This window comes from Chiloscyllium plagiosum, chromosome 6, assembly GCF_004010195.1.
Source record: "Chiloscyllium plagiosum isolate BGI_BamShark_2017 chromosome 6, ASM401019v2, whole genome shotgun sequence".
In the NCBI taxonomy this organism is placed as follows: domain Eukaryota; kingdom Metazoa; phylum Chordata; class Chondrichthyes; order Orectolobiformes; family Hemiscylliidae; genus Chiloscyllium; species Chiloscyllium plagiosum.
The window spans coordinates 101,120,553-101,145,892 of NC_057715.1; the positions used below are offsets into that span (position 1 = coordinate 101,120,553).

The window sequence follows — 25,340 nt, forward strand, 5'->3', positions numbered from 1 at the left end:
AAATCCACATTGATCCCGTGTGGTTGCAGGGCCCCAAGGCGGAATATGAGGTGTTTTTCCTCCAGGCATTGGTGATAAGGATTTGGTGATGGAGGATGACATGTCTTTGACACACTGGACAGAGGAGTTGAAGTGTTCAGCCATGGGGCATAGGAGTTAGTTGGTGTGGGTGTCCCAGAGATGTCCTCCGAAACGATCTGCAAGTTGGCGCCCTGTCTCCCCAATGTAGAGGAGACCACATCGGGCGCAATGGATACAGTAGACGACATTGGTGGAGGTACAGGTAAATTTTTGTCGGATGTGGAAGGATCCTTTGGAGCCTTGGACGGAGGTGAGGGGAGTGGTGGGGCACACGGCCTCCTCCATCGCCATACTGTAACAACCAAACTCTAGAGGAAAATGCCTCATATTCCGCCTTGGGACCCTGCAACCACATGGGATCAATGTGGATTTTCAACAGTTCTCTCATTTCCCTGCCCCTGACATTACCCCAATCCCAAGCCTCCACTGCCCTCCTGATTTGTCCATCACCTTTCCCATCTATCCACTCCACCCTCCTCTCGAATCTATCACCTTCTCTCCCACCTTCATCTACTTATCGCATTCTCAGCTACCTTCCCCCCAACCCCACCCCCCTCGCATTTATCTCTCAGCCCCCAGCCCACAACCTCATTCCTGATGAAAGGCCTATGCCCGAAATGTCGATTCTCCGGTTCTCTGGATGCTGCCTGACCTGCTGTGCTTTTACAGAACCACATTCTCGACTTTGAACTTAAAATGTCTAGATATTAGATTAAAATTCTGCTAAAGTCGAAAAATCCTACAAAACATTCATTTGAGATTCACCTCACCTTCTTATCAAAATCGTTGATGAATTTATCCCTTGCTTCTTCAGTTAAAAAGAACAACATTTAAGAGGCATTTGGATGGGTATATGAATAGGAAGGGTTTGGAGTGATATGGGCCAGATGCTGGCAGGTGGGACTAGATTGGGTTGGGATATCTGGTCGGCATGGACGGGTTGGACTGAAGGGTCTGTTTCCATGCTGTACATCTCTATGACTCTATGACTCTACCACTCTACCTATCCTAGTGTTGGTTAATAGAGGTAAAAATACCACAGGTGATTTAGTGAAGGGGGAGAAAAGTTCATTTGTGTGTTGGAGCACATCTGGATATGAAAGAAAATAGAAATGCATCTTTAATTTTTTTTATTCATTGTGGGACCTGAGCATCGCTGATGGGCAGCATTTATTGATCCATCCCTAGTTGCCCTTGAGAAGGTGGTGATGAGCTGCCTTCTTGAACCACTGCTGTCCACCTGCTGTAGGTTGACCCACAATGCCATTACAATTTTGACCCAATGACAGTCAAGGAATAATGATATATTTCCAAGTCAAGATGGTGAGTGGTTTAGAAGGTCCTGTCTGAAGATCTTTGGTGAATTTCTTCAATGCATCGTGTAGACAGTACACATTGCTGCTACTGAGCATCAGTGGTGGAAGGAGTGGAGGCTTGTGATGTAATGGCAATCTAGCGGGCTGTTTTGTCCTGGATGGTGTCAAGCTTCTTGAGCATTGTTGGAGCTGCACCTATCCAGACAAGTGGCAGGTATTCCATCACACTCCTGACTTGTACCATGTAGACGATGGACAGATTTTGGGGTGTCAGGAGGTGAGTTACTCACTGCAGTATTCCAAATCTCTGACCTGTTCTGGTAACCACTGTATTTAAGTGGTAAGCCCAGTTGAGTTTCTGGTCAAAGGTATCCCTCAGGATGTTGATAGTGGGGGATTCAACAACGATAATACCATTGAATGTTGAGAAGCGATGGATAGGTTGTTTCATATTGGAAAGGGTCATAGCCTGGCATTTCTGTGGCATAGATGTTACTTGCCACTTGTCAGCACAAGCCTGGATATTGCCCAGATCTTGTTGCATTTGAGGGAGGGAGAAGTGCAATGCTTTAGGCAGGAGCTGGGGAGCCTAAATTGGGAACAGATATTCTCAGAGAAATGCATGACAGAAATGTGGAGGTGGTTTAGGAAGCCCTTGCTGATAGTGCTGGACAGGTTTGTCCCACTGAGGCAACGAAGGGATGGTAGGTTGAAAGAACCATGGGTGACAAGAGATGTGGAACATCTTGTCAAGAGGAAGAAGGAAGCTTATTTCAGGTTGAAGAGACAAGGATCAGACAGACCTTCAGAGGGTTACAAGGTAGCCAGGAAAGAACTGAAGACAGGACTTAGGAGAGCTAGATGGGGACATGAAAAAGCTTTAGCAGTTAGGATTAAGGAAAACCCTAAGGCATTCTACACTTATGTGAGGAACAAGAGGATGGCCAGAGTGAAGGTAGAACAAATCAGGGATGGTGGAGAGAACCTGCGCCTGGAGTCAGAGGATGTCGGGGAGGTCCTTAATGACTACTTTGCTTCAGTATTCACAACTAAGAGGGACCTTGATATTTCTGAGGACAGCATGAAACATACTGATATGCTCGAACAGGTTGATGTTCGGAAGGAGTTTGTGTTAGAAGTTTTGAAAAACCCAAGGATAAATAAATCCCCTGGGCCAGATGGGATATACACTTGGTTACTACAGGAAATGAGGGAAGAGATTGCTGCACCTTTGGTGATGATCTTTGCGTCCTCCACTGGAGTACTGCCAGATGATTGGAGTGTAGCAAATGTTATTCCTTTGTTCAAGAAAGGGAATAGGGATAATCGGGAATTACAGACCGGTCAGTCTTACGTCTGTGGTGGGCAAAGTATTGGAGTGGATTCTGAGAGACAGGATTCATGATTACTTATTCATGATTACTTAGAAAACCATAGTTTGATCGGAGATAGTCAGCATGGCTTTGTGATGATAGGTCATGCCTCACAAGCCTTACTGAATTCTTTGAGAATGTGACAAAACACACTGTTTTGGGTGGTGGGTGTGTCAAATGCCAGCAGTGGTAATAGAGTCAGATATATTATGGACATTTAAGCGACTCTTGGATAGGCACATGGAAGATACTATAATGAAGGGTATGAAGGGTAGTCAGATCTTAGAGGAGGATAAAAGGTCTGCACAACATCGAGGGTCAAAGGGCTTATACCGTTCTATGTAGGACAGTGGATGTGATGTATATGGACTTTACCAAGGCATTTGATATGATGAAGGGCTTACGCCTGAAATATTGATTCTCCTGCTCCTCGGATGCTGCCTGACCAGCTGTGCTTTTCCAGCACCACACTCTTCAATGTTTGATATGGTTCCCCAAGGTAGACTTATTCAGAAAGTAAGGAGGCATGGAATACAGGGAAATCTGGTTGTCTGGATACAGAATTGGCTGGTTCATAGAAGACAGAGGGTGGTGATAGATGGAAAGTATTCAACTTGGAACTCAATGACCACTGGTGTTCCGTAGGGATCAATTCTGGGACCTCTGCTCTTGGTGATTTTTATAAATGACGTGGATGAGGAAGTGGAAGAGTGTGTTAATAAGTTGGCCGATGACACAAAGGTTGGTGGAGATGTGGATAGTGTGAAGGGCTGTTGTAAGTTGCAACAAGACATTGACAGGATGCAGAACTGGAGTGGCAGATCGAGTTCAACCTGGAAAAGTGTGAAGTGATTCACTTTGGAAGTTTGAATTTGAATACAGGGTTAAAGGTAGGATTTTTGGCAGTGTGGAGGAACAGAGGATCTTGGGGTCCATGTCCATAGATCCCTCAAAGTTTCCCACCCAAGTTGATGTCAAGAAGGTGTATGATGTGTTGGCTTTCATTAGCAGGGGGATTAAGTTTCAGAGCCGCAAGATTATGCTTCAGCTATATAGAGCCCTGGTTAGACGACACTTGGAATACTGTGTTCAGTTCTGGTTGTCCCATTATAGGAAGGATGTGTAAGCTTTAGAGAGGGTGTAGAGAAGATTTACCAGGATGCTGCCTGGACTGGAGGGCATGTCTTATGAAGAAAGGTTGAGGGAACTGGGGTTTTTTTCTCATTGGAGTGAAGAAGGATGAAAGGTGACTTGATCGAGGTGTACAAGATGATGAGAGGCATAGATAGTTGATAGCCAAAGACCTTTTCCCTAAATGAAAATGTCTATCATGACGGGCATAATTTTAAGGTGATTGGAGTAAGATTGAGGGGAGATGTCAGAGTTAGGTTCTTTACACAGAGAGTGGTGGGTGTGTCGAATGCACTGCCAGCAGTGGTAATAGAGTCAGATAGATTATGGACATTTAAGCGACTCTTGGATAGGCACATGGAAGATACTACAATTAAGGGTATGTAGGGTAGTCAGATCTTAGAGGAGGATAAAAGGTCTGCACAATCCATGTTCCGTGAACATGGAGGGCTTCAGTATCTGAGCAGTCGGGAATGGTTCTCACCATTATGCAATCATCGGCGAACATCCCACTTCTGACGTTGTGATAGAGGAAAGGTCATTATTGAAGCAGATGCAGTTTATTGGACTGAGGACACTATCCTGAGAAACTTCTACAGAAATGTCCTGGAGCTGAGATGACTGACCTCACCTTCACCTGGTGCTGCTCCTGGTGAATGCAGATATCTATGCCAATCTGAACCAGGTGTAAGGAGTTGATATTTTCATTCAAACACATGGGTTAATGGTGGTTGATGTAACAACAACTATTATGCTAGCTTTTTAATTTACTCACTTTTGAGATGTGGGCATCACTAGCTGGCAAGCATTTACTGCCCAGTCCAAGTTGCCCTTGAGAAAATGGTGGTGAGCTGCCCTTCTTGAACTGCGTCAGTCCATGTGATGTAAGTAGACACACATTGCTCTTAGGGAGGGTAATTCCAATGAAGGAACAAAGTTGGGTGACTTAAAGAGGAACTTGAAGGTGGTTGTGTTCCAATGTATAGCTGCTGTTTCAGATGGAACTGGTCATTGATCTGGAAGCACTGCTGCAACTAAGCATTGCTGGTGGAAGGAATGGATGCTTGTGGATGTGGTCCAATTACGTGGGCTGCTTTGTCCTGGATGGTGTCAAGCTTCTTGAGTGTTATTGGAGCTGCATCATTCAGATAAATGGGGAGCATTCCATCACACTCCTGACCTGTGCCTCGTACATGCAGACAGGCTTTGGTGAGTCAGGTTGTGACTCATTTGCTACAGTATTCCCAGCGTCTGACCTGCTCTTGTAGCCACTGTATTTATATGGTGAGTCCAGTTGAGGTTCTGGTCAAAACCAGTGTCTGATTTGTCATACAAAAGGGAATTTTGTGAAATAGCCCATCACCCGAATACAATTGTGCCCTTGGAAATAGATAATATCTGTCCAGCTCAGAAGGACTCTTGTGTGATGTTCTCTTAATTATCAAGTTTAATAGAATTGACAAGTTTCACATGACTTGATGAGTTGATTAACAGCCCGATTAATCTAGTCCCTATACAGAGGAACCTTGATTATCCAGCATTCGATTATCCGAATATCAGATTATCCAGCAAGATCGCAAGGTTCTGATGCTTGGCTAAACTATGTTATCTGGCATTCGATTATCCAGAATTCAATTAACCAAACAGAATATTCCCCACCCGTGTCCTTTGGATAATCGAGGTTCTTCTATATACAAACTCTCAAGCAATCTCGTTTTATTTCCTGCATCCATATATGGTTTAGCACAGCGTGGCACCGACCTTACAGAATTAGGAGATGTTTGCCCTTTAAAATTATATTCTTGAAGACTCCTTGTTCATCTCTGAATGACCTGAATGAACATACTGTTTCAGTGACCTTTTGGATACATTTGGGCCACCCCTCTCACCACCTTTTGATGTGATCTTTTTAAGTTGTTACAGATGGTCATCATCTAAATTGGTTTACTGTTTTGCTTGACTGTGACCAAACTGGAATTGATGTTGCACTCTGGGATCTTTGGTGTTGCAACTAACAGATTTGTCACCTTCCAGATCATAAAGCGTAGATTCATGCATGCTGGTAAAAGGATATCAGAAGGTTTATATGTCTTAACAATATACAAGATTTCAGGTGTCCACCCTGAGGAGAAGTCATGGCATTTGAGAGAGATAATGCCAATGCATGTGATGTTAGCTCCATTGTCAGCAGTTTGCTTATCAATGCAACGATAATTATTCTGGCACGGCTGTCCATTTTGGCTCATAGCACGTGTCCTCCACTTCTTTTGGATGGAAGTTTATTCTTCATTTTTTCTGATAGCATCCATATGCCCTATTAAGCTGACTGCACATACTGTCTGGCTGGTGTTTGCAACTGGGGTGGCATGGTGGCTCAGTGGTTAGCACTGTTGCCTCACAGTGCCAGGGACCTGCGTTCAATTCTAGTCTCGAGCGACTGTCTGTGTGGAGTTTGCACATTCTCCCTGTGTCTGCGTGGGTTTCCTCTGAGTGTTCTGGGTTCGTCCCACAATCCAAAGATGTGCAGGTCAGGTCAACTGACCACGCTAAATTGCTCATAGCGTTAGGTGCATCTGTAAGAGGGAAATGGGTCTGGGTGGGTTACGAGGAAAGGATCCGTGTGGACTTGGGTCAAGTGATCTATTTCCACACTGTAGGGAATCTAATCTAAACTGCAAAGTTTTAGTTACCTCTTGGACTTCATTGACAAGCTTGTGTGTTACAGATATAACTTGAAAAGATGCTTTAGCACTGTGCTTGTCTCTTTTTCACAAGCTGTGATGGAACATTGCATTGCATTTTGGGTGTTTGTGGACAAATGGATTTCTTCAAAGCAATGTCCTTTTCCTTGCAGTGCGACAATGGAATATTCTTTAACCTTCTCTATAAGTGCCTTTCAGAACGATCTGATGGGTGTAGAGGCAATGGCCAGTTCCACTGGCCTTTTGGTGAAATTAGTTTTAGTGAAACCACACTCTGTCATTGCATCAACATCTGCCTCCAAACTGTTGATTCTTCTATCTTTTTTTTTTCATTTGACATGAGTTCAAGCCTGGGCATCCGGAAACTGACTCTGGCCTTACGTTGATATTCTAAGATCTGAAAAAGAATGTCAGCATCCTTGCAGGTCAGAAAAACTGCAGGATTTTATTCTTCTTAACCATTCAGTGTCCAAAGTGGGAAAAAAGTTTGACAGTCTGTCATTTGAGATAAGTATATGGCTAAGAAAGAAAGTGAAGATTATTTATTTATTTATATAACTGACATTCTGATAGAATATCAATGGATTGCCAGTCCATGGTTAGATGTTTAGCTTCCACCTTTCTTTTGTCACTTGATGCACTACCATGCCAGTGTAAGAATGTGAATTGTAATATAGTGTTTTTGTGTCTTTTTGCTAGCTTCTCTGTTCCCTGGTTTATTATTGCAGCTTCAATATCTGCTGCTTCTTGAAAAGTTGGAAGTTTCCACCTGTGGGTGGCATTGCCTGGATGAAACCGGCAGTGATGACATTACACAGGCCTTTGCTGATATTTTCATGCAACTTTGTAAAAAGTGAACTCAACATTTTAAATGTTGGTGAACTCAATCAATCTCAGGATACTGGCAAGTCCTTTTAGGTGCAGAATACATTTTTCCATATTTTTTATTCCGATTTTTGTTCTAAGAGCATGTTCTTAGGTTGAATCTGTACTTTTAGCACTTTTTCACTGCCCTTTTTAAAGTCAGATTAGCAGCAGCTTCTTGTTTGTTATTATTAGCGTGGGGGACAGTATTCATTGTGCTTCAGCACAGATTTGTAGCCTTTAGTTTTGGATGTAGTTGCAAATTCAGCTGTGAGTTTGGGAAGGTGATGGGGAATCATGACTGTTAAGAAAAATACTTTTCACAACTGCCACATTACGAGCAACCGTTCAGCCTTTAGAGGCCACTTACTGTCACTAATTATTTGTAAAGACTAGCTTTCAGTGTCCACTTACTGCCACCATGATGAGCTTTGTGGTTGTATATATGTTAGTTTGTGGAACATAACACAAAGAGCCAATGGCATTAGGTTTATTAACAACACTCTTTACGTGTCTCCAATATCACATACTGATACATAGCATGGTTCTGTGTTTACAGATATTACTCTGTGTTGCACATAGCTGACTGACTGTAGATACTACACTGACTTCATGACATTGGGAGAGAGAATGAAAGTGAAGTCATGGATTCATTGAGATTTACAGCATGGAAAAAGACCCTTCAAGTCCAACTCAAGGTATCCTAAGTTAATCTAGTCCCATTTGTCAGCACTTGGCCCATATCCCTCTAATCCCTTCCTATTCATGTACCCATTCAGATGCCTTTTAAATGTTGTAATTGTACCAGCCTCCACCACTTCCTCTGGCAACTTATTTCATACACACACCACCCTCTGCGTGAAAAAGTTGCTCCTTACATCCCTTTTAAATTTTTCCCCTCTCACTCTAAACCTATGTCCTCTAGTTCTGGTCTCCCCCAGCCCAGGGAAAAGAACTTGTCTACTTACCCAATTCATGTCCCTCATGATTTTATAAACCTCTGTAAGGTCACCCCTCAGCCTCTGATGCTCCAGGGAAAACAGCCCCAGCCTATTCATCCTTTTCCTGCAGCTCAAATCCTCCAACCCTGGCAACATCCTTGTAAATCTTTACTGAACCCTTTCAAATTTCACAACATCCTTCCAATAGGAGGGAGACCAGAATGGCGCACAAAATTCCAAAAGTGGTCTAATCGATGTCTTGTACGGCCACAACATGACCTCCAATTCCTATACTCAATGTTCTGACCAATAAAGGAAAGCATACCAAATGCCTTCTTTACTATCCTATCTACCTGCAACTCCATTTTCAAGGAACTATGAACCTGCACTCCAGGGTCTCTTTGTTCAGCAACACTCCCCAGTACTTTACCATTAAATTTTTAAGGTACCTTTCCGAAATGCAGCACCTCACATTTATCTAAATTAAACTCCATCTGCCACTCCTCAGCCCATTGGCCCATCTGATCAAGATCCCATTGTACTCTGAGGCAACCCTCTTCGCTGTCCACTACTGCTCCAATTTTGGAGTCATCCGCAAACTTGCTAACCATCCCTCTGATGCTTACATCCAAATCATTTACATAAATGATGGAAAGCAGTGGACTCAACACCGACCTGTGCGACACACCACTGATAACAGGCCTCTAGTCTGAAAAACAACCCTCCACCACCACCCTCTGTCTTCTACCATTAAGTCAATTCTGTATTCAAATGGATAGTTCTCCCTGTATTCCATGAGATGTAACCTTGCTAACCAGTCGACCATGAGGAATCTTGTAGCATGCCTTAATGAAGTCCAAATAGATCACATCAATCGCTCTGCTGTCATGAATCCTCTTTGTTACTTCTTCAAAAAACTCAGTTAAGTTCATGAGACATGATTTCACGAACTTGATTGAGTTATTGAGTAAAGCAGGCATCATTAGACTGGAACATCACAAGTCATGATGTCATATGTCTGTCTTAAAGATACAGGCCTGTCTGGTCTGAAACCAATGTCACAACAATATTCCAAGTTAAAACAAATGACAGACAAAACACTATCACATTTTACATTGTTACCAGTGACCCCTCATCCTTTCAAGGTTGCCATATTGGCTCCACTTCTACACATCTTAAAAGGAACTGTTTCTTGCATGTGATCCATTTGTTCACACATGGTAAGTTCTGGACAGTTGTGTGATTGTACACCATTGCTACGTAGAAATAAGAAACATGCCAAGGAAAAAGTGATTTGTTCACAGCTTTAAAGTCTTGTTAAGTAAAAATATGAGTGTCAATCATTCAAACCCTTCTTCATTGGCTTGTTGAAACAACTGTGCTATACCAGATGTTACCAAGCATCTGCTGCCCTTATCCTTCTAGGTGGTAGAGGTTACATGCTTGGAACATATTTCTGGAGGGGTTTTGGTGAATGGGTGCAGTTTATCACGTCGATCGTAGACACTGCTGCCATTGTGCATTGGTAGCGTATGAAGTGCATGTTGGAGGTGATTGATGAAGTGCCAGTCAGGTGGCGTGCTTTGTGCAGTATGGTGTCAAGCTTTGACTGTTGTTAGAGTTACATTTATCCAGGCAAGTTGAGAACATTCAATCACAGTTCTGACTTGTGCCTTGACAATTGCGGAGAAGTGCTGGGAAGACAGGAGGTAAGTTACTCACCATGAAAATTCGAACTGCTGACCTGTTCTCATAGCCACAGCATTTATATGGCAGGCTAAACTTGGTTTCTAGTAAATGGTGACCCCCAGAATGTTGATAGTAGTGATTCAGTGATAGTAACACCACTAAATATCAGGAAAGATGGTTAGATTCTCCCTTATTGGAAATGGTCATTGCCTGCTATTTGTATGTGTGAATATCATTTACTTATTTGCCTGAATTGACTACTTCAGTATCTGAGGAGTCATGAATGGTGCTGAATATTGTGCAGTTATTAGCAAACATCTGATGGTGTTGTGATGGAGGGGAGGTCATTGATGAAACAGATGAAGGTGATTGGACTCAGGTCCACCCTGAAGGTTGAGAATTGAGGGGCATTAATCAATTGTTCATGCGTTTGACAGCATTGACAGAGTTTAATCCTGTCTAAAGCAGCTTGATGATTAGAAAGTTGTGCTCCCTATTGCTTGCTCAGCCTAATTCCACTATGCATCGTCTGTATTTGCATTAGGTTCCCACCTGGTTACCTTGCCAATCTACCATTTGGAACAGTGTACATTTTTTAATTAAAACAAAAGAACTACAGTGAGGGGAAATAGTATTTGACCCAGAAGGCATTGCTTTTTCCCCAGAGTATGCTCAACCTACCAAAGGATGGATTCTTGCACTTAATCTCTCAGGCAGCCTCTACGAAGAACATAAGGAATAAGAGCAACCTGGCCCATCGAGCCTGCTCCACCATTCAACAAGATCATGGCTGATCTTTTAATGGACTCAGCTCCACTTTCCCACCACTCACCATAACCCCTAATTCCTTTACTGTTCAAAAATCTACTATCTTTGCCTTAAAAACATTCAATGAGGTAGCCTCAACTGCTTCATTGGGCAGGGACTCACAACTCTTTGGGTGAAGAAGTTCCTCCTCAGTACAGTCTGAAATTTGCTTGCCCTTAGTTTGAGTCTGACAGGAGGCTGGAAGAACACAGCAAGCCAGGCAGCATCAGAAGGTGGAGAAGTCAACGATTTGGGTTTTGCTGCCTGCCTTGCTGTGTTCTTCCAGCCTCCTGCCTGTCTACCCTGGATTCCAGCAGCTGCAGCGTTTTATCTCTAACCTTATTTTGAGTCTGAACAATACATTACACACAATACAGGCAATATTACATAAATTTAAAAGGTTTCAAATCTGCTGATGTCACATTACAAGGTTTACACATCCCTGCAGTGAGTGCTGTGCAGAGTTCTGCTCACTCTCACATAAAAGAAGCATTTAGAGCCTTTAGGCACACAAATAGAGCAACTGGGCTGATTCTCAATGTTGTATGGTAGAGTTTAAGAAATGTATTGATAAGTTAGGGTACTTCAGCTTTGAACAGAGACAGAGTCATTCAGAAATGCTATTATGGTATATCTGATATCCAATAGTGGAGATGTTGCTGGCCTGGAATACTGCTTTCAGACAGTAAATAACAAGGACAAGGATGTAGGGCTGTGACAGCTAAATTTAGATCAAATGTCAAGAAATATCCCTTTACATGGAGCTTGGTACACAAAGACTGGGCACTCAGGAAAGAGAGTAGTACAGGCTGCAAAGATCAAACAGGCTAAAAGACATTCATCACACCAACTGATTTTGTAAATTATCTGTGCATATTTTATCTACAGACAACAATCTGAACTTGATATTTATACAGTTCCTTTGTAAAGATCTTGATTATTTCAGCAACAACTTGTACTTCTGGAAGTCTGGACCACTTTCATTTCTCTGAGATATCCCTTTGCCCCAGGAACATACCCACATTTTATAGAGAACTGATCTCAACCTGCTGTCACGGCAGCTGATCAGTCACCCATATATTCACTGTGTCCAACCGTCCACCTCATTGCAGGCCTGTTTACAATGGCCAATGAAAGGGAGGTTGGTCCTTTTGGCTTCAGATGCACAGGGTGCGACTCAGTGAGAAAGGTAAATGAAAGAATAAATGCAGCACTTTCCATGTGACAGAAAGATATTTTCTCTTACCCTATTGCCCTCATACTTGTGTCGACCATTGTTGCCTTTAGTTGCTTTCTCTGCCAATTTCTTCTGCATCTGTGGACCTCTCCCAAAGAAGATGTAGTTGACAAAAGCATATTCGAGTAAGGCCAAGAAGACAAACACAAAACAGCCCATCAAGTACAAATCGATGGCTTTGACGTAGGGGATCTTTGGAAGGGTCTCTCTCAAATGGGTGTTGATAGTTGTCATGGTCAGCACAGTGGTGATTCCTAGAAAGAATTACAAAGAGGATGAAATAACCTCGATATCGGTGTTGTGGTGAGAACTTACATACAATAAACCTCTTTGTAACAGATCTAACAAAACTAAGTAAAGGTTTAGATACAAGATGTAATTCAACTATTATACAAAAAAAAAAGTCTTCCACGTTTTCTCCCCTTTGACACAGGAGAAGAATGTGGTTGGGCACTGGTCCACCAATTACTCCATACACTACTCCAGCTTAAACATGAGTAGTGACTGCCCATAGATTTTGAAGAGCATGTCATTGACAAATTTGATTTCTGTTCATACTTGCACTTCTTAGTCACAGTTATCAGAAAGCAACCAGAGGCAGAAACTCTGACTTTTTTTTGACAACTCTACAGGCCTCTCAGTCTGAAGTCAGTGATAATGCCTCTTTCATTGCTTTATCTGGTCAGCAAATTCATTGTTGACTGAGGATATCAAACAATCAAAAAGGTGAGGCATTTACACTGTGAGATATAATGGTGGCAAGTGCTATTTTTTTCCCAGGACATTTCTCCTTGGAGTGTCTCTCTATTGGGATTGAGCGATGCCTGGAAAGAGAAGCAACCTAATCAGTAAAACCATAACTTTCAGCTTGTTCCTTAAATATTGATTAACCCTCAAGTAAAAGTGGAGATTTTTATGATTCAACACAGCAGTAAGAGAGGCTTCTGGTGAAGCCCAGAGGTGACAAACATTGCAAATATTTGACAAACAGTGCTTCAATTCATCCTGCATTGTTCATAGAGCATAGAACATAGAACAGTATAGCACATAGTACAGGCCTTTCAACCCTTTATGTTGTGAAAACCTTTTATCCTACTCTTAGCTCAAACTTACCTATATACCTTTCATTGTACTATCTTCTATGTGCCTCTCCAATAGTTGCTTAAATGCTCCTAATGTATCTGACTCTACTACTGCTACTGGCAGTGCATTCCACACACCCACCACTTTGTGTAAAGAACCTATCTCTGACATCTCCCTTAAACTTTCCTCCAATCAACTTAAAATTATGCCCCTTTGTGATAGTTATTTCCACCCAGGGAAAAAGTCTGGCTATCCACTCTATGTCTATCAACATCTTGTACACCTCTGTCAAGTCACCTCACATCCTTCTTCACTCTATTGAAAAAAGCACTGGTTCCCTCAACCTTTCTTCATAAGACATGCCCTCCAGTTCAGGCAGCATCCTGATAAATCTCCTCTGCACCCTTTCTAAAGCTTCCACAACCTTCCCATAATGAGGCAACCAGAACTGAACACAATATTCCAAATGTGGTCTAACAGGGCTTTATGGAGCTGCAGGTTAACCTCATAGCTCTTAAACTCAATCCCCCTGCTAATGAAACTCAACACACCATACGCCTTCATAACCACCCTATAAACTTGGGTGGCAACTTTGAGGGACCTATGGATGTGAATCCCAAGATCCCTATGTTCCTCTACAGTTCAATACAGACATTTTTTGTAGATAATTTATAATATAAATAAATGGTGACAGATGTTCCACCATATGAACACTTAGGCCCAGAAACGCAAATTCTCGGATAAGGATAGCACCTATTCATTCATAAGATGTGACCATTGCTGGCCAGACAATATTTATTGCCCAACCCTAATTGCCTAGAGATCAGTTAAGAGTCAACCACATTGCTGTGGGCCTGCAGTCACATGTAGGCCAGACCAGGTAAGGATGGCAGATTTCCTTCCCTAAAGGACGTTAGAGAACCATATGGTTTTTCTGACAATCAACAATGGATTCATGGTCACCATTGGACTCTTAATTCCAAATATTTATTGAATTTAGATTCCAGTACCTACCATGGTAAGATTCAGACCCAGGTCCCCAGAACATTATCTTGGTCTTCGTGTTAACAGTCCAGCAATAATAGCACTCAGCCATCGCTTCCCCCCAGTGTATATTTCAGGCATGGGTACTGTTTGCAGCTAATTTTGATGCAGAAAGGTGGGCATACTACCGTTTTGTAATGGGTGCACCCTCTTGTCTGCCATTTTGATGTCGAGGTTTTCATTTTTTATTTACAAGTTTTATTTATTTGTTATATACCAGCTTCTCTATGCCTTATTTCAAAAAGGTGTTATCAATCCATTGACTTTAAACAGGTCAATACCTCAATCAAAACAAATTTATGAGTGCCTGAAACATTTACAAACTCATAATGCTTGTAGTAATTTTCCCCTATATCAGAAAACAGTGTCCCATCCTACCAGCTGTAAAGGAGTGGGAAGCTAAAATGGAGAAAATCCACCCATTGCATATTGTGTTCCCATCTTCATTATCGACATAAAATTATGAAGTGGATAGAGTTGGCTATGGTTTTTCAGTGACATATAGCTGATGGGTCAATAATGACTCATAGGGAAAGCATTGTCCTAGAGGTATTGTTTGTAGAACTATTAATCCAGAACACTCCAGTAATGATCTGGGGGCTTGGATTTAAATCAGCCCCAAATTGGATTCAAATTGGCTACAGCCAATGGTAGAAATTGGATTCAATTAAAAATCTGGAATTATGAGTCTAATGATGACCAGAAAACCACTGTCATTTATTAGGGAAAACCGATTTGATTCACAACTGTCCTTTAGGAAAGGAAATCTGAACATCCTTACCTGGTGTTGTGTATATGTAACTCCATAGCCACAGAAATGTGGCTGCTTTCTGGTCAGTTAGGGATGGGTGATAAATGCTGGCCTAGCCAGTGGCGTCCATAAAATAGTAAACTACAGGAATTATGTTGACTCTAGAATTTAATCATTAGGTTTGTAATAAAATTTCACTGCACTTCAAACTAAAACAGTTAGGCTTTAGAGAAATGCACGGCCTCATATATTTAAAAATCATGCTAAAAACACAGACAAAAATAGAAATTGCTGAAGAGGTACAGTTAGTAAGTTTGCAGCTGACACCAAAATTGGAGGTGCACTGGACAGTGAAGAAGGTTACCTCAGATTACAACGGGATCTTGATCGGATGGGCCAATGGGCTGAAGAGTGGCAGATGGAGTTTAATTCAGATAAATGCAAGGGGCTGTATTTTGGGAAAGCAAATCTTAGCAGGACTTATTCACTTAATGGTAAGGTTCTAGGGAATGTTGCTGAACAAAGAAAACCATAGCCAACTCTATCCACTTCATAATTCTATGTCGATAATGAAGAAGGCTTGAAAGTAGAGTCACAAGTAGATAGGATAGTGAAGAAAGCGTTTGGTATGCTTTCCTTTATTGGTCAGAGTATTGAGTACAGGCGTTGGAAGGTCATGTTGCGGCTGTACATGACATTGGTTAGGTCACTTCTGGAATATTGCATGCAATTCTGATCTCATTCCTATCAGAAGGATGTTGTGAAATTTGAAAGGGTTCAGAAAAGACTTACAAGGATGCTATCAGGGTTGAAGGATTTGAGTTATAGGGCGAAGTTGAATAGACTGGGGCTGTTTTCCCTGGAGCATTGGAGCCTGAGGGGTGACCTTATAGAGGTTAATATAATCATGAAGGGCATTGATAAGATAAATAGACAAAGTCTTTTCCCTGGGGTGGGGGAGTCCAGAACTAGAGGGCACAGGTTTAGGCTGAGAGGGGAGATATAAAAGAGACCTAAGGGGCAACCTTTTCACACAGAGGGTGGTGTGTGTGTGGAATGAGCTGCCAGAGGAAGTGGTGGAGGCTAGTACAATTGCAACATTTAAAAGGCATCTGGATGGGTATACGAATAGGAAAGGTTTACAAGGATTTGGGCCAAGTGCTGGCAAATGGGACTAGATTAATTTAGGATATCAGGTTGGCATGGACGAGTTGGACCGAAGGGTCTGTTTCCATGCTGTACATCTCTATGACTCTATAAGCTCAGCAGGTCTGGCAGCATTCATGGAGAGAAATCAGATTTAACGTTTCGGATTTAGTGACCCTTCCTGCTGCCAGACCTGCTGAGATTCTCCAGCAATATCTATTCTTGTCTCTGATTTACAGCATCTGCAGTTCTTTCCATTTTTATACACTAAAAACATATTTCAGTGTTTCAAATAAGTGGCAATTGTCTTTTATATGATGCAGTAACACAAACTTGCTTGGAAAGGCAATTTTAAACAATTTTAAAACAAGTGAAAATGCATTACTTAAAGCTGAACTAAATGATTGATAATGGGTCCTTTGTACCTCATTGCTCTTTTTCATGTTTTTTTAAAAAACACGTTCTTGATAGATTCTGATCACTACAATGTTCAGCCCTGTCACAATTAGCCCAACAGTATCTCAATAAGTTCTCAGCTTCTGTTAATATCTCCTCAGTATTCTTGACGACCTTAAGCACCGGATCTTTTTATATAAAAAGCCTGCATTTCGCAATGCCTTAATCTTACTAGAAAGTTGAGGAGCTCAAGTGAAAATCCAACTCAATGGAAAGACGGCAAAGTGTTATAAATTTAGAAATTCTCTTGGATGTAGCAATGCTGGTCACTTCTTCAAGTGCCAGAAATTCAGTATCATGTTGCAGTTGAACATATAGTCAACTTATTTTTAAATTAAACCCTTTTCTTGTTCTGTGCAGAAATTGCTCCTTTACGTTTGAAACATTGCAGATGGTGGCACGTTGGCACAGTGATTAATTGTGTGTTGTACCTAAGGGGCAGTACATTGGCCCAGTCATTAGCACTACTACCTCACAGTGCCAGGGACTTGGGTTCGATTCCACCCTCGGGTGACTGGCTGTGTGGAGTTTGCACATTCTCTTCATGTCTGTGCGGGTTTGCTCCGGTTTCCTCCCGCAGTCCAAAAATGTGCAAGTTAAGTGAATTGACTATGCTAAATGCAGGGATGGGGAGGGGGAAGGGTCTGGGTAGGATGCTGTTCGGAGGGTTGGTATAGACTTAATGGCCTGCTTTTGCACTGTAGGGATTCCACGCCTCAAAGCTTAGTCTTTAAATGGGTAGCTTTCACTGAGGAAGAGAGTACTTGACCTCAAGAGAATATACGGAGGCTGGTGAAGTGAATTGACAGATGAAGTTCAAGGCAGCAAGGTGTGAGATGATACTTCTTATTCTTCCAGCCAAAAGTGTAAGAATACAAAGTATATGGTATAATTTTAAAGGGAATGGAAGAACAGAGACATCTGTTGTGTGTGGGCACAAATCTTTGAGGCTTTAGGACAGGATAAAAATGTTGGCAATGAAATATACATATAATTCCAAGCTTCATAAGCAAAGAAATAGTCCAAAAACAAGTTGCTATATTAGATATATACACCACAGTAATATGGCTCTAGCTGGAATTTTATGCTCAATTCTGGGCATCACACATTAGGGAGAACATGAAAGCTTTAGAATACAGAGATTTAGATTAGATTACTTACAGTGTGGAAACAGGCTCTTCGGCCCAACAAGTCCACACCGACCCGCCGAAGCGTAAACCACCAAGACCCATACTCCTACGTTTACCCCTTCACCTAACACTACGGGCAATTTAGCATGGCCAATTCACCTAACCTGCACATTTTTGGATTGTGGGAGGAAACGGGAGCACCCGGAGGAAACCCACGAGGACATGGGGAGAATGTGCAAACTCCACACAGAGAGTCGCCTGAGGCGGGAATTGAACCCGGGTCTCTGGTGCTGTGAAGCAGCAGTGCTAACCACTGTGCCACCGCGCCGCCCACATTTATAAGAATGCTTTCTCAGATGACGGGTTATATTATAGGATGGAGAAGTGAGAGTTGCTTTCCTTGGAGCAGAGCAGTCTGAGGAGATTTATTTGAGATGTTTAAAAATTTTGGATGGCTTTGATAGATTAAACACAGAGAAATGGTTTCCGAAGACTGATGAATTGGTAGCAAGAGGGCACAGATTTAAGGAGATTAGCAAAATAATCAGAGATGATGTGACGGTATTTTTCTCTCTTTCAAGAGTGGTTGGGATGCAGACTGCACTGACTGATACCTGGGTGGGGATTGAGGAAGAGGATGCAGATTCAATAGTAATCTTTAATCTTCAATTCAAGGGATGTGGAAAAGAGTGAAGAAGTGGGACTAAATTGGTGCTCTTTGAAAACATGGTCACAAATGTGACGGGTTGAAAAGCCCCTTTCTATGTTGCACTGTTTCTTTTTATTATTTTACATTGGCAGAGTGCATGATGTCCCTGCTTAAGAGTGGGAGAATATGAGTCTGAGATTGCACAGCTGCTGCTCTGGCTGATCTGATCCTGAGAGAAATTGTTTGGAGTATTACAGTTTGTAATGAGAATGCAATGGAGTATCACTCCAGGTTGCTCTCAACACCCTCTTTAATGCCAGCTATCAAGTGATATTGGCAAATGCCTGGGGATAGGAATGATTCACAGTCAGGAGAGATCTTCAGAGCTGTGATGCAAGCTACGATTTAGTTCAATCATTCAACCTGGAGGATGATGGGTAATTTGCTTAAAACTGAAATAGAGGAAAAAGACTTGCTCCTTTCACAGGATGATGTTGGTTAAGGGATAGATGTTGGTTTGACTGGAGGAATTTATCCAGTCTTTTTCATTATAATACAGTGGGATCGTTTGTCTCCACATGAGGTGGTATACGGACATGATTAACTCCTCATGCAAAAACAAGGCACTTCCAAAACTTACTTAGCAGTGTAAATGGTGTTTCATCTTAAATTAAGTGTTTACTTTCTAGAAATTTAATGATACTCTTGCAGATGCCAAAACAAATGTCAAAAGTCCAAACTGGTGGCTGCAAATTAAGCATCTTAGACATGGTGCATGTGGAAACGATATTTGTGCAAGGACCCATTCGGTATATTTGAAAGGTATAGTGCTAGCCAGGCTATGTTCAGAGAAATCTTTTTTTTTCAAAATTCTGCTGCAGGATGCTAGTCTGAAGTTATTGTCCATCTCTAGTTGACTTTGACAGGGTGATGGTGAGCCATCTTCTTGAAGTGTTGAAGTCCACCTGGTGTAAAGACATCCACAGTGCTGTTAGGAAAGGAGTTCTAAGATTTCAATTCAGCGACAGTGAAGGAACTGTGATACTGTTCCAAGTCAGAATTGACATACACGAGAAGACAACTACATTTAAATAGAGTCCAAGTCCACACTGCAGTGATTGCAACGAGGTCAGCCCAGTGGACCTTGTAGAATATGAGTTCCCTGATTGGGGCTGTTAACTTGGTCCAGTCAGGGAGTTTTGGCTGACAGTTACAAACAGGAGTGCCAGAATGTCCGAGGTTCATTCTGAGAGCTGGCTCTGAAGAAGCCAGATCAGTGTTAAGAACTATGCACATGTTAATAAAGGGCAAATTGGTGAAGGGATACCGGACTCTGGAGCTATTTCACATACTTTTGCTGAGAACATTATTTCAGTTCACCATAATCCATTAAATTTAAATTCTACTGATTGCTAGCTCACCATACTTATACAACAAATTAATATGCAATTAATCCTTAACTAATATTTACATCATATGTTCCCAAATACCAGTAGGTCTTAGCTATACTTCAGACCACACTAGTTGATAACAGATTCACTTAAAAAAGGAAACATAAAATAAAATTCCCATATTTTTGGAAGATTTAATTTCCAGGTATCTTTTTTTTCCCATAATGTACAGCCATTTCTCAGAACATGCTGCATTCTTTTTAAAACAAATAACTGACTGCTCCTACCCACATGTTTCAATTTGGGAACATTGCTTTTCTCCAGTACCTCTTTTAAAACTGCAATATCGATCCTCAATCCTTTTTTCATTCACACATTCCATTGAGAGTGGATGATCCCATACTGACTTATTATCAATGTAGCACTCAATGGGTATTCTGCTGAATCCCTTTTTTAGGATTTCTTCCAATAATTTTGAAGAAAAATACCATATCTACCATTACACCAAAAGCAAGCATCTTCATTTTTAAGATAGTTTTTATTACTCTTGATCTTTCTAGCTTCCCAAGTTAAAGGACAACATTTACCTCACTTTCCCATGGAAAAATGTGTCCTTCCCACAGACTCTCCAGCAACCAAGAGCCAACAACTAAGATTTGCATAAGAAGCATCACTAAAAACAAGTTTCCTGTTCCTGATATCTCTCAGTGATGGAAATTGCAAAATATAATATTCCATCTTTAATTGTTTCCAATGTTTTCTTTGCTCAGGTAATATCTTTTAGTTTGGATTTTTTTCCATTGTTGTACTCAACTTTCATACTTTAAAAGTGGCACCGAACCTTGTTTGGATATCCAGTTATTTCAGCTGTCCAACAAGACTTCTCAATTTTTTCCATTCAGTTCTGGAAGCCACTGCATTATTGTTCCTGCGAAAATTACTTTAACCAATTGCAATAGGACTAACAACTTACAAATAAGATGGCTGTTGCAAAATGACGTTTGATCTATAGTGCCTCGCCTCATCCTAAGTTCTTGTTTTTTAGTATCCTTTATGAAATTTGTCTTCCAGCTTGTTAATGGCTACTAAGACTTCTTGATCTTCTAATCATCCTGTTTTGTACTACATTCCTTGTCCTCGCTAAAGTACACTCTTGATCCTGTCTTCTTTCTTGTTCTGGACTGCTCCTGTTTGATCTCTCCCTTCCCTTTAATTAGATTTCTTCCAATGGTTTGTGATCTTTTTCTCGGGGCATGTTCACTCTTAGACCCATTGTTTGAGCTTGCATGGTATTTTTCAATCTTCCATTTTTGTACTGTGTGTCCCCAAGGTATGCCCCTAGCCTCCTACTCCTTATCTTGTATATGCATCCATCTTTTATATTTTCCACTGATCTTCCCTGCTCTTCAGATAATAGTCATGCCACTGTCTAATCCCTTCTTGTAATATTTAACTTTGGTGTTTTCCTTTGGGACCAAGGACTTCATATTGACCATCAGAATTGATCTTTCCATCATCAGACAAATTGTCAATTATGATTGGTTTGATCCTCTTAGCTGTGGCAACATTTGGATCTGAAAGGTCCTTGTTATTTTCTATAACTATAACTTCAGAAGCTGCAAAGTCATAATCAGTACCAAGCAATTTTAAAGAGTGTATCCAAACAGTTTATTTCCCATGCTGCACAATTATTCTTTTTCCATCTTGAACAATAGCCTTCCTCGACCCCTCCATACTTTAAGCCCTGTTCCTTTATAATATGACATACATCCCTGATTCAAACTTGTTTCTTGACAGCCTTACCTTATATCTCACTGAATTCTTTATGAGACTTTGGCTTTAAATAGATCCTGTAGGCAGTGCATTCAAATGTTCTGCCAAAGTAAAACTAATTGTTGTGCCCTTCCAAGATGGACCTTTAGGATTCTTACCAAAAACTAACTGATGTAGACAATATTCTCCCACCATCTTACTATGCACAGCCCACACTACTGCAGACAATAATTTACAATTTGACTGACCTGCCAAAGTTTTATGAACAATCTGGCCAGTTCCTTTCACTTACCCCATTGCTAAAAAGTCTTTCTGCTGATGTTTTCATAACAGTTATGTTCATATTTGCAAACGTATCTCTGAATTCATCATTCGTGAGCTGCCACCCACTACTCATTAACAGTGAAAAATTGTTAGTAGTTCAGTCCCTGTCCATTTTTCCATCACCTAATTATTTTTCTTATTTCCACTATGTATTATTGTTGACTGACAAAATCTGGGGGCCAAATGTATAAAATATAAAATTAAAAGGATTTTTCATTTATCCCATCCATTTAAATCGATGGTCACTACTTCAGTGAAGTCTCTTGCTGAGGGCAGAATTACTGTAGGCTGTGACAGTGTCCTTTGATATTATTTTACAAATCTCACATCTATCACTTATCTCTTCTATGTACTCCTCATCCCTTATCCCTGCATCTTTTACTCATTTTTTTTTACTTTTTAGAGCTACACAGACAAATTACCTATATGATTTAACACAATAGGCTTTATGTCTTCTAAATTTCCACTCCCTAATGTCAATAACACTGCTTTAATTTTTTTTAGTGGCGAGGTTATGATCTAATAAAGAATACAGTACCAGTCCAATTCTATGAACATGCGACATTCACATTTTCCAAAACCAATAGCTTTGTCATTTTCCATATCCATTTTCATCTCTTTTCATTGATGAACTACTTAATAACAAAAGGGTATTTCACTGAACACTAAACAAGCGCTTATGAAATGGTTGATTTCAGCCATTTTACAAGGAATAACCACTGTTTTCAAAGATTAATGTGTTGTCATCCCCCAATCTGAAACTGGTGGAACTTGCAAATTCCTTCATTTTGTCCTGATTCTTTGTACTTAGAGTCCAGGTCATAGTTTCAGCCAGCCTATTCTACACACAATAGACAAACAATGCACACTGTCCAATTCTGCACATTTGAACACCTCTGCTGCCAACAATTCATTGCCAGGCTGAACATCTTTAACATCATGTTTTTATTCTGAATTTTCCATTTGATGTTTAGTTTCAGATACTTTACTGTGTCATTTGACACAGTTCATGGCGTCATAGTATCTTGACTGTACCTGAAACATCGATTGTCTTCACTGAGCATTTCTGGGATTCATTCACTTGTTGCAAGTGCTAGATTCTCCTCTCCTAATCGTCAATAGCATTCCTGTCCTCATTTCTATTAGTTACTATTCTTTTGTTCTGCTGCCTATGTTCTGTACCAGTCTGACCAATTCATTAGCATTGCATCCTCCATTTTCTGTTGTATCATTCATTGCCTCCTTTGTGCAATGAATACTGTTGGAAAGTAATGCTTTCTTAGGGATTTGTTTCATGCTTCTGACATTTGATCTAACAGCCTACGTTTATCCATAAATGTAATGCCCATAAAAAACTAGAAGGCATAGAGTCATAGAGATGTACAGCACAGAAATAGACCCTTCGGTCCAATTTGTCCATGCTGACCAGATATCCTAACCTATGCAAAAGTGAGGACTGCAGATGCTGGAAACCAGAGTTTAGATCAGAGTGGTGCTGAAAAAGCACAGCAGGTCAGGCAGCATCTGAGGTGCAGGAAAATCAACGTTTTGGGCAAAAGCCCTTCATCCTAGTCTAGTCCCATCTGTCCACACCTGATACTTTGACACAGTCAAATAACTTTGCATGCCAACAGAAATTACAGAAGTTCCATTTGGTAATTTCCCAGTTTTATAAACAACCCATTATATCCCATTATGCACTCTTCCATGCTACTAACTTCAGTCTTTATAAATTTTTCAAAATCTGACTATGCCTCACACATGGACAACAGATCACTTTTTTGATAAACCTTACCAGTGAGAATAACAAGTTGTCCAAACCTTGAGCCATACTTCAATCATTAGGGTCCACTTCTGAAAGGGTCAAGATCCAGGCTCATACCTGGCATCCTCTTTGATAAATAAACCATCAAGGCCACATGGCAACTTCATTATTTCATTACTCAGAGAACTACTTTTGAGAAAACAGGAGTGGGTGATCATAATTCCAAAACTTATTCCTGCATGCACTCTGCTGGTGGTACACACTGCTGCTATTGTATATTGGAGGTAGAGGGAGTGAATATCTAAAGTAATGGATGATGCTTTGTCCGAACTGGTGTGGAGCTTCTTCATTACTGTTGCAGTTGTACTCATCCAGGTAAAGGGGAAACACTCCATCACATTCCTGAAACATGCCTTGTAAATGTTGAAAAGATATTGGGAGGTAGGAGGTGGATTACTTGCTATAGAATTTCAAACCATTGGCCTGCTCTTGTAGCCACTGTATTTATTTGCTAGTCCAGTTCAGTTTCTGGTCAATGGCAACCATCAGGATATTAGTGGTGGGGATTCAGTGACTGGTACTACCATCGAGGGTGAGGAGTGTATAGATTCATTTTTGTTGGAGATCTTCATTTTCTGGAAAGTCATGAATGGTACTGAACATTGCCCTTAACAAGTCCATGGTAGGCTGCCACCAAACAACTGGTTCTTAAAAATATAATACCATCAATGTGCAACAGGAAAGGACAGCAGTACATCTCCTGACTCAATATTAGATCTGGTGAAGTAGACAGACCAGGGTTTCAGCAGGTTTTCGCAGTCCTTAAGTAGTACAGACCTTGACTAATGTTGCCTTTTTGAGCAATATTACAATTTAATGTATGAGACATTCAATTAGAGTCAGAGAGAGGTACAGCACAAAAGCAGACCCTTCAGTCCAACTTGTCAGATCTGACCAACAGCCCAATCTGACCAAGTCACATTTACCAGCATTTTGCCCGTATCCCTCTAAACAATTTCTATTAACATACCCATCCAGATATCTTTTAAATGTTGTAATTGTATCCACCTCCACCACTTGCTCGAGCAGCTCTTTCCATGCACACACCTCCCTCTATGTGAAAAAGTTATCCCTCCAGTATTTTTTCAATCTTTGCCCGCTCACCTTAAACATATATCCTCTAATTTTGGATTCACCCACTTTAGGAAAAAGACTTTGGCTAGTCATCCTATCAGTGTCCCTCATGATTTTAGAAACCTTTATAAGGTCATGCCTCAATCTGCAACACTCCAGTGAAAAATGCCCAAAACTGTTCAACCTTTCCCTGTAGCTCAAACCCTCCAGCCCTGGCACCATCCTTGTAATTCTTTTCTGCAAACTTTTAAAATTAAAAACATCCCTCCTGTTGAAAGGCTACAATTCTCTTTAACATAATATAGAAAATGGAATAATAAGATCCAATTATTAATTTTATTTTTCTAACAAAAAATGCAATATATTTTGAATTTGTTAATATTATGTACTAATCATCGCCATTGATCATCGCCATTCCCTATGAAATAGCAAATTTAAATGTCCATTCACCTTTCTCAAACAATTGTTCAATACAATCACAGAAATGTAGCTTTGTTGGCTGTCTATTCTGACTTCTATTTTCAAAATATTGACCTGAAACCAGAGTTTATGA

The 25,340-nt window shown here is 40.9% G+C and overlaps 1 protein-coding gene across 1 annotated transcript in view; it reads right to left on the reverse strand.

Moving 5' to 3' along the window:
• gabrb3 (gamma-aminobutyric acid type A receptor subunit beta3) overlaps positions 1-25,340 on the reverse strand; it is a 312,930-nt gene that overhangs the window by 26,043 nt on the left and 261,547 nt on the right. Inside the window, exon 8 of the mRNA XM_043692280.1 lies at positions 12,151-12,395. Coding sequence (XP_043548215.1) covers positions 12,151-12,395 — 245 coding nt within the window. The remainder of the gene's footprint in view (positions 1-12,150; positions 12,396-25,340) is intronic.